At 39.9% G+C, this 13,408-nt stretch overlaps 1 protein-coding gene across 1 annotated transcript; it reads right to left on the bottom strand.

The window, feature by feature from the left end:
- Nucleotides 1–3,559: 3,559 nt before the first annotated feature.
- On the bottom strand, nt 3,560–9,337 carry LOC137279073 (sodium-dependent glucose transporter 1-like). The gene is made up of 4 exons (XM_067811551.1): nt 9,231–9,337; nt 7,175–7,241; nt 5,132–5,414; nt 3,560–4,512 (listed from the first exon to the last, which is right to left on the bottom strand). Exons 1-4 carry the CDS (start codon nt 9,335–9,337, stop codon nt 3,575–3,577), a joined length of 1,395 nt encoding a protein of 464 aa, XP_067667652.1. The 3' UTR covers nt 3,560–3,574.
- Between the last annotated feature and the right edge of the window lie 4,071 nt (nt 9,338–13,408).

The raw sequence follows: 13,408 nt of genomic DNA, 5'->3' as shown, positions 1-13,408 counted from the left end.
TCCGCAATAGATGTTTCAACTCCTAATAATTAATAACTTGCAACCCAATAAATGAACTAATTCTATTTCCTCTCCTTGCTTCAGCCCAATATGAACGGTCAGGACACAACAACTTATTACCATAGTACCACTTTTCATTCCTTGAAAGAATTCATTCCACCATTTTTGAAAACGACCACTTTCGTTTTCTCCACATTTACGTAAAGTAAATATCTCTGGCAAAAATCATACAAAAATATGTTTGGGGAGGGAGGGCCCAAACCGTACATGCATCGAGAGTAATATCGTCAGACAAAAGCAGAGGAAAAACAAAAACAGTTCGAGGTGAAACTGAACGCCTGGGAAACATCCTAACTCTGCTTCCTTATTATTTCCTTTATTAATAAATCAGTAAAACATGAGGGGGCTTAAGATGCTGCCTGACGGACAACATGTTTAAACTCTCAGCTCTCTGATAATTGGTTAACAAACTTCACGTTAAGCCAGACACGATTATAAATTGAACTTTAGGCGAGATTCCATTTTCCTTTAAAATCAACCACAGATGACATCTATCAATACTGTCGAACGCTTTGGAAAAATCCACATAGAAAATGTCCATCTCACCTCTCTTCTTATGCACGTACCGCTGGATGACTGCATGTAGGGTGAAAAGTGAAAATATTGTCTGTAGTGATATATCCTGCAGAAAAACCTGTATATATGAGTTACTGAGTATGGTTAGTAGCTTTACATAACAAGGATGATATAACATTATTCGAGTGGATGAAGTCAATACATTTATCAAACATGAATGCCGAGTCCAATGACAACTGCCAGTCTCTGAAAATAGTCTCTCTGTTCTCTTTCCACACGAAGCAGTAGCAATATGTAGAATAAGTGTATATGGATGACAACTTCTTTAATACTGGAACACGACGTCGACGTTTCGATACAAGTTCTTGTATCGTTTTCAAAGTGTAAATGATACAAGGAGAAAACAGGCGATACATATGTACATAAACTAATTAACAAGTGATGATAAAGGCAAAGGGTTAACAATGGATACAAGGATAGCATGGAAGCCAGTGGTGCACAGAGCCTAGTATGAATACAAGTTAACAAAGTGATGATAAGTAAGTAAGCCAGTGAGTAACACAGAGTGGGTTGTTTGTACAGTAGGCTAGAGTGGTTTGATGAGCTCATCGTAAGCCGTGGGGATGGGGTAACCTTGGTCTCTGTTAATCAGGGGTCGGTATCGTTTGATGTTGATAGCTTCAGTTATTTTCCTTTTGGTAAAGTCTGATTGGTTCCTTGAGAGGATGGTGTAGTCAGTCCAGTTGATTTGGTGATCGGGATGGGCCGCTATGTGATCTGAAACTGCTGATTTCTGGTCCGATTTGATGGTTGATGGCTGATGTTCCTACACTACTGGGTTCCATGTTATAATAATGATAATGGATAACATTTATACAGCGCTAACCTCCGAAAGGACTCTTTGCGCATTTGTATCACCAAAATTGGATGGAAGAGTACACATTAAGGGAAAGCCTGTTTGAATAGGAATGTTTTTAAACCAGTCTTGAATGAACTTAGAGAAGGGGAATTGCGCAGTTTATTCGGAAGGGCATTCCAGACTGAGGGCGCACTGTATTTGAAAGAGCGCTGTCCAGCTGACCTTAAGTTGTATTTTGGGACTTTTAACAGTTTCTCACTGGAAGAACGGAGAGTTCGTGGAGCCTTGTATGTAGAAAGTTCTCTGGACAGATATGGCGGTAGTGAACCATCAAAATGGCGAAACACAAGTGTTGCAATCTTGTATTTGCATCGAAATACGATAGGCAGCCAATGCAGATGCTGCAGCATGGGAGTTACATGATCATGTTTCCTTCTCTTCATAACGAGACGAGCTGCACTGTGCTGTATTCGTTTGAGTCGATCCGATCTCGTCAAGACGGACACCTAAGAAAACTGAATTGCAGTAGTCCAACATTGAAGTGATAAAGCAACTTACAAGACCGGTTGCTGCATCTTCAGTGGGATATGGTCTAATGAAAGCAAGTCGGCGCATCTCAAGGAAGCAAGTACGTGATACACTGGTGATGTGGTTGTGGAGAGTTAGCGATTCATCCAGGTGCACCCCTAGATACTTCACACGAGGTTGGAGGGGAATATCGCTCTCCCCTACCACAGCTGACTCATCTTGAATGAGTTTTAGACGGTTTGGTGCACCAACTGGCATAAGTTCTGTTTTTTCAGTGTTCAGTTTCAGTTTATTACTGAGTATCCATTCCAAAACGTCGTCAATGCATGTTTGGATGCCATGTTTGACCACATCAAAGTCCTGTGGAAGACTCAAAGTCCTGTGTATCCATTGTTAAGCCTTTGTCTTTATCATCAATTGTTAATTAGTTTATGTGTGTGTGTGTGTGTGTGTGTGTGTGTATATATATATATACATATATATATGTGTGTATATATATATGTGTGTGTATATATATATATATATGTATGTATGTATGTATGTATGTATGTATGTATGTATGTATGTATGTATGTATGTATGTATGTATGTATGTATGTATGTATGTATATATATATATATATATATGTATATATATCGCCTGTTCTCTCCCTGTATCATTTACACCTTGAAAACGACACAAGAACCTGTATCGAAACGTCGTGTTCCAGTATTAAAGAAGTTTTCATCCATATACACTTATTCTATTTACTTCCACCTTCTAAAATATGCCGCTCAAACAAGTAGCAATATACATTAGAAAGAGATTAACAGAAGTGTAAATGAATCAGTATAACGTCAAAGTGTACGTATTGACGAAAGACGTAAAGTATAACAACTATATGAATAGAATAAGCAAACACACGTATATACTACAACATAGAAATGAACAAATCTATACAAATGACAACACTCATAAACATGCACACATGGAATACACATACAATCACACATATACATACAGTACGAAATATGCATTCGTGTGCACTCATACACGTACGCAACACATATGTATACATACATGCATTAACGCACATACATCATTGAAAGAGACACCTATACCTAAAATGTGTATTGTTATGAGGCCGTGGTATGTATGGTAAGGCAGTGTTGAAATTGCGTTACACTGTCTCTGTTAAGATTCAGCAATTCTGTTTGTCTTTCTTTCTGTCTACGCATCGAAACGTGCACTCAGTGCACCCTGTGTAGTTTTTGTCGTTTCGTTTGTGGACTCGATCATTAGTATTCATTTGCGGTTGATGCGGGTAAATAAAAGCATGACAATTCTGGCACAGAATCTCGAACAACGACATCACTTTGTCCCTATATGTTCCTGAACTATCATCCGTATCATGTTTACGGCTGTCTCTGTTGCATCCTTTGTGACTATACCCGTGAAGGTCAAGGTTAGAAAAGGGGAATAGTGCGGCGTAAAACTAAATTCAATTATTCTTTGTGAGTATATCAAAACGGGATTTCGTTAAGGTAAATTAGTTATCTTATATAATGTGAATGACGATGCAAGATGCCTGTATTTGTCGAGATATTTTGACGATGCACATTTAAGGGGGTTCAATCAAGCAGGATGTCTTTCCTCTTACAATTATGGTAAGGCAAATAAACGAACAACACACACTGAAGTAAACCTACACCGGAAACGACGTATATAAATGCATCGTTTCCGAATATACCCATCATAAGGCCACAAAACGCGGGGCCGATCGAAATTCCAGCATTGGCGAAAAGCAAAACCGCATTTAAAAGTCTCGCTGATCCACCTGAATACTTCTTTATCCATGCAAGAAGGCCGGGGAATAGGGGCCCTATTCCGACGGCATATAGAAGACAGTTTGCCCACATCATGATGATACTAGTGTCCTTAAATATCAGAAACAGAACAGATGTTACACCGGCGAGCAAGACGAAGAATAGCATCATTAGGTCGAGTTTTACCCTCACTGAGAGAAAGATACCGCATATTCTGCTAAGAAATATGGAGACAGAATACGCTGAATACATTACGGACACGACCCGGAGACTCAGGTTAAGCTGCGTGTGAACTCCATAGGTTACGAATAGTTCTTGAAATGGCGCAAGACACACAGAGCAGGAAAAGCTGAGACACATGATTAAACACACTATCAGAGGACTTGTGCTTCTACTGGCTGATGAACTCCTCTGTCTTGGTGGCAGTACTTCCATTGAGTCACCTTCCTTTAAGAAAGTTTTGTAACAACACATGACACTTGCAGCCACAAAAAGACTTAATCCTGACACAAGTATGTAAAGGTATTCTGTGTTATTATTGAAACTGATGCACCTGTTCCCTGGAGTTGAATGTATCTTTGTCGCATTGCCAAATGATTCTTCTGCACCAATGTCCTGTCGAGTGTGCCTGAAGAGATTAGACACGAGGGGAAATGTTATCGTACTGAATGAAGATCCTGATTGTACTACGAACACACCAAAGACGTTGTCTGGCCATATCGCGAAGCAGTGTAAAGTTCGCACTGAAACAAATAACAAAGAGTAACACAGAGACTTCAATACATGTACCATCACAGAAAAGATCAACATGCACCACATGGCAAAATGACATACTGGAGTAATTTCTGATGTCTATCTAACGTTACACATGTTGATATACCAATACATCTATCCATGGTGGAGAACACTGACATGTGGAACAACCACACGCACCATGCCAGTTGTGCTGAGCTGCGTTGCTGTAAGATCGCAAGGAGACTTCATTCCTCGAGCAAGGACATGAGGTAATCGTACATGTTATTACAATGCGTGGAAATGAACGGAAACGCCACAGGAATAGTGCTATAATGGTACAAGAGGCAATCTCTGTGCAATGGTTATTCATTACCCCTCGCAAAGGACGTGTACTTTACAGAGCATGCGCTGTAATGCTGAAACACCATTATAGAGTCATGGGGCAAATAGTTTAGAGGTGTGCGCATTATCAAGTTACAGTAGCCCGCTCATTTCTGTGGGCGTTTTCATGATAATTCTGTCCATTTAAGCTATAAAAAGTGAGAACTATCAGAATCATTTGCGATGTTATTCATATGTCAGAAAGTTGAACAGGCTGAAAAAGATGTACAGATGGCGAGCGCTTACCAAGTACACAGGTTCCTGTACACCAGCCAGCAACGAGGATCAAGAACATGGTCAGCCACAGGAACGGGGACGTGGGCACAGCAGCAATAACCACAGCGTGTAATACCAATATTGTCGTCAGGAGCAGGAACGTATCGACCCTGTCTTTGATGAAATGGCCTGTTAGGTTACTACAACACATGCCTAAACCATAGGATAACAGGAGGGAGCTGGTTGTCTTCAGGTCCACGCCCAGCAAACACTGGATGTCGGGCAAGGTTACTCCGATCAGAGGCTGAGTCATCTGTGTGAATTTAACATTTGTTATTACATTCAAGAAATAACGTTTTTCATAACAATACACATTCAAAACACAAAGTGTGGTAACATTACCAGGCCACGCAACAATACCACATCCCAACTGTGTACCATCAACTCATCACCAAGCAATCTAAAACCTAATATTCTTCCATTGCCTCCACCTCCATCCCACACATTGATCCTAATCCCTAGCTAATTCTGCCTTTGTAACAGGTGCCATTTTGTGTAAACATCAATCAACTGTACCCATGTAAATATAACTTTTCCTGCAGTAATTTACCCAACTTGATAACAGCGTTAGTAGCTACACCGAAACGTTCTTTATATTAATAATAAATGAATTGTGTATGAATAGACCTCTCCCCTGTGTTGGTCACAGAAACTTATAAATGCTGCCGAAAGAAGTCATTCATCATGTAGACATCTTGAATGATCAGTCTGTATTCGAATTATTGTCTACACCAACAGTTACATTCACATGCCACACTTACTCTGTCAACTTTGTTTCCGTTTATGTTGCAATGTTTGTGTTTAATGACTATATGAACAGCTAAAAGGATGAACACACTGAGTGAAACTCCTATTTTGTAGAACCTAACCAACTTGTTTTGTCAAGATACGGTTTGAACAAAACATTTATTGTAACACTGCCAGTATCTAACTGGATCTCGTTTAGTAAATCACATGCATCTATGAATATCGAAAATGAGGGATATTTAGTTTTGCATACAGTTGTCGTGGAAATGACAAAGCAACTGTAATTTGAATAATGTTTACGCTTAATGGAGACCATATACTGAGCTAATTCGGAACAGTTCACTGCCATGCGAGACAAAGCTATAATTCCCACGAAGCTATGCGTGGGTCACGTCGGAGTTTTTACCTTCAGTTTATCCTCCACGTAAGTTGAATCACTCGAAATTGATTTTGGTAAGGGCAACTATTTGTTGTAGATGCTTGAAAAATGTATGCAGCAAATTGTATGTTCGAAAGGAATGCGCCAGGCACTGTGTTGATTCCCATATTTTTGTTCACAAAAATGGCGTCAGTGAAATCGGCGAAAAATAGATGTTTCCAGAACATCTTGTCAAGTGAAACAAAAAACAAGGCCCTCAGTTACTGGGGTTTATTGGACGATTGGCTATACGTTTCTCAAACTTTGTTATTTATTTCGTGATTTGGTTTGGTATTCTGTTAAAATCGGTAATTGAGTGTTTCTGTAATTTCAACCTTCGCCATACTGAAAACATGTCACTATGCGATATCTTGTGGTTTACTTATTTTAGTAGTAAATCACTCTAGGAGAATGCTACTTGCAGGTTTGCATTTGGCAGTCACTTCTACATGTATTGATCTGACAAATGATGTTTTTATCTTTCCAAAATCTTTTTTTATATTATTTTTACTATGATGTGAGAAAACACTATAAGTCACATCTAACCCAAGCTAAGGATATCAATTAGCAAATTTCCTTCTGTCAAAATCAGTGATCATAGAATGTAAATCGAGGAAAGATTGTTCAGACTTCAAATATATTTTAATATTATTTACATCTTACAACAAGCTCTATGCTGTAAATGTATGTTCTATACTCAGTACTCCACCTTCCTGTTTCAAGTGTCAAACATATGGTAAAAACTGGGCATGACATGTAAAGAAGGTGATTAGCGTACATTAGATTGTTTTTATGATTCCGGTATTTGGTTTTTGTAATGAGTTATAAATGTGTATCAGTGGATTTACCGTAGTATAGGCAGCGCCAAACAACACCGTCGTGTAGATGATGCGGTTGGCGTTGGTGATGCCATTGCTGCAGGAAATAGTAGTCCAGTTAAATGTACAATACCTATTAAATATTTCCACAAAGATGACAATACTGGACTGTACAAAGGGACATCTGTGCCGTCTTTCCAAAGACACACATTAGTATCCTCTACATCTGCAGAAAAAGCCATAGCACTGCATTTTGAAATACAGTTTGTTTCTAAAATATGGATGTTTGGGACACATTCGTCAAAATTGTTTGTATTGAGGCTTTGATAAATATTAGGCATCCCAGACCTATAAATAGACGCTGCAGCGACAGCAAAGGCGGTAACTGCAATGTAAGAAGGCACTAAAGGTACCGGTGTTGTAAAAGGCAACAATAACGCATTCAAAGAGTGGCCATTATGAACAACGGGGAGAGTTCTATGGATATATAACTTCTTTATAATGAAATATGAGCAACGTTTCGGTGTAACTACCAACACCGTTATTAAGCAAATGCTTGTTACAGAATAATGCGGAAGTTGTGTATCCACAGAACTCTCCCCGTTGTTCATCACGCTACCTCAGGATAGTGGCCATTGTGGTCAAAACGCAGGAATTAGCCGTGAAGAGGTGTTGCCAATAGGCATGACAACAACATATGCAAAAGAGTGCAGTTCTGAGTTAATCGGCCCTGAAGTTCCTCGTGGTTAACATCAATCAGCCGACCATTTGATCAGTGACATGATTAAGTTCAGGATAATTTGCAGTCCGGTTGTAGTAAAAGATAAACATCAATTGGATTTCAAACCAGACTATGTATTCTGGTAAGTCAACATTTAGACTACGAACTGCTTACCTGGTTTTCATAGTTCAGGTTCAGTCTAGGAGCTCAGCTATGTGTCACTTAAAAATACTGAAATAGAAGTATAAATCTTTATTAAACTACCACGAAATATTCCGTTCATCTGTCTTGCAACGTATTCTTATCGTGTGCAGTCTACATTGAAAGTACAGGGTTCTGGATTAAGGTGGCCCAGTTTGAATGAGATATAGGAACTTTCTGGGTGGAATATCGTCTCAAACACTAGTTGCACGCATAAAATAGGGATGGACAAGAGTGTGAGGCGAAACCTTTCCGACATGGCTTGTTTCCAGTTTTTAGAGTATTATCAAAGGCCTACTACTTATTGCTGCAGCATCCTTTACAACCCTTGCGCTGAATTGTGTTTCTATTTACATTTGGAAATCCATAGTTGTGCTTTTCCTTTTCAATTAATTGGTCGAATACTCAATGCCTTTTAGAAATTTCCAGAGGCAGCGTTAATTTAACACTTTTACAGTAAAGTAGAGATTCTGATATTCCGGGATTTAGTTCCGTCGTGATGTGGAAGCGCGATGAGACGGGTGCTGAGTAGGGCTTACGGGGTCTAGTCCCGTCGTGGTGTGGAAGCTCGATAAGACGGTGGCAGAGTTGGGATTTCGGGGTTTAGTCCCGTCGTGATGTTGAATTAATTGTATAAACAACTCATCGTCTTCTCATTCATTGTAACCATTTGCTTGACAACGACATTAGTATCTATGTCGAAACGTCGCACTCACTGAATAAAAGAAGTTGTATATCCATAAATCATAGCCCTCATTCTTCATCTACTCAACTTCCAGAATGCCTATCAAAGATATCCTCACGTTAAAATGTGCATCAATAAATAGTAGGTGTTATGCCAAAGGTGAGCTTACACACGGGTGTCTGGCATTTCACACTGATGAAGACATGTGCCAAATACGTTATGTTGGAAAACGCAGGTTAAATCTCCAATCATCATTTTAAAAGAGGCACGTCCTCGAAAAGTGAACCCTCCGTATGAACACTCTTCTGCCACAATTGTCATCAGAAATTAACTTCTACGTTTCGATGGTAAGATTGAATCAGAATAATCCGTTCCTACCTACGCTTTGAAATTATCTCCACAAAGCTCAAAATTTGAAAATTGAAGAAAATAGAAAACTAGAATTATACCCTCTGAATGGACGAGCTTTCAGGTCTCACGTCCAACGAGATATGGAAAGTTTCTTCATTTCCAGCCAAAGCGAGAGACAGATGTTGATGAGAATGCTGTTGCTCCCTCGCTGCTGGTTTCTCTGATTTACTACCATGGTCTTATGACAAGATGCTCTGTTTTGTCGGGTGTCGTTGAAATGGGATATTCTCTAATCTGTGCGTATGGTGTGCCAAATGAATCAGCACCTCGGCAACAGCTGTTACAATAAATCGTCTGCCAAGTCAGAAATGCAGCACATCTATATGGTAATACTGATATCTAAGTGTCCTTCAAACATGATAATCAGAAGCAACGTGTGTGTGACTGGGATATAGGGTCCGTAATTCAGGGTGAGCATGTAGTTGAGAGGTTAAAATGCGTAGCTGTTCATGAAACTGCAGGCAGGTGTTCGTTGTGGAGGATTGAGACAAGCATATTTTCAGAACAAATACGTACAGCGCTGTTGTCAGAGATAACCAGAAAAACACAGACTAGATATATATGTATGCGCCTCATTTGGATGTATACATTTCACAAGAACTGACTATAATATTGAGAAGCTCTAAAGGAAGAGACATAGATGGGTGCAAAAAATGAAGCTACCTTGTAGAGATAAAGTCGGGATGGACCGATAAGGGATAGTATGATGGCATACATGACTTTGATGTCTGAGCTCACCTTAAGCAACCTATGACCGGCCGGAATAGGCAGACAATTTATCCTTGAACGTCTTCCCTGTCGCCAGTTCAATCAGTACCAGTGCCAGGTCGAAGTATTTAAACAGGGCAGGTGTGACTGGAGGTCAATAAATAACGTTCACTTTACATCTTCACATGCGGGGATTCTGCATGCGTTCGGAAAAGAGTCAAGAGTCCTCGGATACTGACATGTTACTTTTCTTTTCTTCTGTCATCTGAATTGAAACACGAAAGAATAACGCTGGGGAGGAAACGGTACGCATTAGTCTTGTCGTAATATGAGTCCAGGGGAAATCCGAATCACGGGCTTGTCTGTGGCTATACGATTATACATCCTGTTTATGTTCGCCTTTTAGAGACACGTGTCACACAATCTCACAGGGTGAGTGAGTGAGCATGGTTCTATGCGGCTTTAGCAATTTTCCAGCACTACCAAACCACGGGACATCGGAAAAGGGCCACACTCCTTGCACACGTGCAGAGAATCGAACCCAGGTCTTCGCGTGACGAGGGAACGCAGTACCGCGAGGCTACCCCCACCACCCTAATCTCAAGTGGATACCATCACACTACGAACATCACTAGTAATGCATGAATGAATTAATTTAGCTTCATAGTCATAGTTCACTAATCTTAGTATACTTACCATCTATATATGTCGGTATGCTGATTAAATGTAGCAGGTGGACCAGATTAACAATGCGCGCAGCGAAACAAAACAAATTGAATGTAAAAGTTTTCTATTGAGTTCTTTTGTTTGTATTCATGATGAGTGCATGCATCCACAATATATCCATATTCCTAGCCAATTGTGGAAGTTCAATCACTTTAAAAAATAAAGTAGGCACGAAGCTGCCCTAGTGAGTTAAGACTAATAGTAATGCTGAATGCATCTGTACATGCGTGAACTAGTGACAACATGGAATAAGCAGATGAATGATAGGTACTCATACCAGTCGCTTTATCCACTTCCATCCCCATGTTTGACTCGATTTCGTAATCGATAGGAAACTGAAAGTTTACCTTATGGATGAAACTGACAGTGCTCTTGGTTGTCACGTGATGCCACCCACGATAAATCGTGTTGAAACATAATACCACATATTATGGGCATCCACTATATAACCTCATGAGTTCTACACGTGTTGCTGATCTACAGTTTGGCTGTGATACCGTGGGCAAAGTGTTCGATGCCAGGGAGAAAGGCATGACTTTTGTATTTGGGCAGCAAGGAAAGCGTGACTTTTACTTGGAGAAAAAACAGGAAAAACATGACTGACGGTGTGATATGTGTGCATGTGTGTTTGGGGGTGGGGGTGGATGTAGTGGTGGACACAAGATTTAGAGACACAGTCCCCGCTGTATCATTATCTGATAAGTTTGTTTTTATTATTGATATAAAATAGTGATGAGAAACGAAGAGAGTATTCTGCTCCATAGGTGCAGTCGTCATGGGCTATTTCTGGATATGAAAGGAAAGCCATCCATTCGTCTGTCATTCTGATTCGTTTCACGTGGATCTCCATCATTAAAGGCAAAATGTCACTTTTCCGACAATAGGTTTTCAAATTTTATATATACTGGGGCATATGCGTCCACTATTTTGCCGCACGCAGTGCTGTCGGTGTTTGCCGAACTGGTTTCAATCATACGTTGCGCGCATGTTTTTGAGCCAGAAGTTAGCGTCTATATCAGTTACGAGGTTCAGGACTGAGTTAAGTTCAGGCTCTAAATGAGTTATAGGCCAGTCGTAAAAACACTCCAAGGGACATAACTCTATCAGGTTCGCTTGAAATGATGTTCGACCGGTAGATCTGAAGCAATGTTGCATAAATTCATTCGAAATTTTTAATTTAATATTGTAATCTAAATCTAAATCTAAATCCGTGAATACGTGTTTCAAATAAATTACACGGCACCCTTCCTGATGACTGATAGATAGTATTATTATTGAGAGAAATGTATTGTTTATTTTTAGTGAAGTGTGGTGTGAAATAGTGCCTTTATAATGGTTTTACCAATCCGTGCAAAATGTCGATTTAATAAGCATATTAGAACCAATTGTTCAGAACCAATTCTAACATCAATGTCTTGCAGTGATCCTCCCGATTACGAGATAGAACACATATAAGGTGAGCCCGATCGACGCTCAAGAGACGCCAACTGGTCATCGCATTGCAGTGACGAAGAGCTCCACAAGAGCTACATTGTGTCCTTATCCAGTCTGTGCCGAGTAGTAATTGCGGTCAGTGGTAGCGATACAATGTGCTGACACTGACGCCGTCTTCTGGCCTGTAGTACACAGAAACACAACGAACGCCTTGAGTTCAAACGAGTGAATTTACACCTTTTTGCAATTGACATAACATTGAAATAACTGCTCTGAAACTAGCGCAATTTACTCTTTAAAATGGCGTTCTGTATGCGTGGGTTCTGGATGAGGGTATATATATATATATATTCATTTATTCTCAGTAGATTGACACGCACCAATGTTATGCATAATAAATTAGTAATAAGTAATAATGATCAGTTTACCCTGACATTTAGAAACATTTGTTTAACGGACAGTAACTTATATTTTTTGTTTGGTACTCGCTGTACTGAAATACAAAGGCGAGGCATTTGTTTCCTTGAAGGAACATGGAACGTATGGTACAAGTCAATAGATGGATTTGTTGTCACTTCCTCAACATGTCTACCGTAATCCTTTAAAAATAAACACTGAGGCATTGAATACTATGACCTTGATGGAGCAACTCCTGAGCATAAAAGGCTCTCAGAAATCCTCAGCATGGTACTTTAAAAGTTGCGAAACGTAAACACCGAAAGTGGTTGGCAATATTTCTGGTCATAAGGTCATAGCCATTGGATAGCTAAAATCAGTACAGTGTTTGCCTTGTTTGGAACACCGCCGATACGGGAGACACACAAACGACATAGAAAGGAAATCTCTTACACAGTCAGGTTGGTCTGCATTTTGTCACACTCCGTGACAGTTATTGAACACAACGTGCTGCAATATGGTACCATGTACCTCGTCATGTGACCTTGAAGATGTTTATGTCTTCTGCTAAATGTTGGTTTGGCCATACAGATACAAGTAATCACCCTGTCAAGTATCACAGGTCACATACTCTCAACAAAGCACAATGGTAGACGTTGTGATCACTTCATAAGTATGATCTTGGACATATCGCGTCATACAAAGTATGAAAGTATAATAGTGACGAGACAAACACAAGGTGAGTCAAAGGTAAGTCACTTGGTGACGAGACAAACACTAGGGGAGTCAAAGGTAAGTCACTGGGTGACGAGACAAACACTAGGGGAGTCCAACGTAAGTCACTTGCTGTCGAGACAAACACAACAGCAAAAGTCAAAATGAAGAATTACATCAGGCTTCAATTTGATTACAGATGCATCAAATTTGGAAATGCTCCATGCATGCTAACTATAGGACATACGGACGTTTACGAATGCCCTGA

The sequence above is a fragment of the Haliotis asinina genome, chromosome 3, assembly GCF_037392515.1.
Source record: "Haliotis asinina isolate JCU_RB_2024 chromosome 3, JCU_Hal_asi_v2, whole genome shotgun sequence".
Taxonomy (NCBI): Eukaryota; Metazoa; Mollusca; class Gastropoda; order Lepetellida; family Haliotidae; genus Haliotis; species Haliotis asinina.
Note: the sequence above shows the minus strand (reverse complement) of the source record. Positions and strands in the feature narration are given on the sequence as shown.

Coding starts and splice junctions, on each gene's coding strand:
- LOC137279073 (XM_067811551.1), bottom strand. CDS start 9,337: ATGGTAGTAAATCAGAGAAACCAGCAGCGAGGGAGCAACAGCATTCTC. Junction 7,242..9,230: donor CTTTCCATATCTCGTTGGAC/GTGAGACCTGAA, acceptor TATTTCCTGCAG/CAATGGCATCACCAACGCCA. Junction 4,513..5,131: donor TACAGGAACCTGTGTACTTG/GTAAGCGCTCGC, acceptor TATTTGTTTCAG/TGCGAACTTTACACTGCTTC.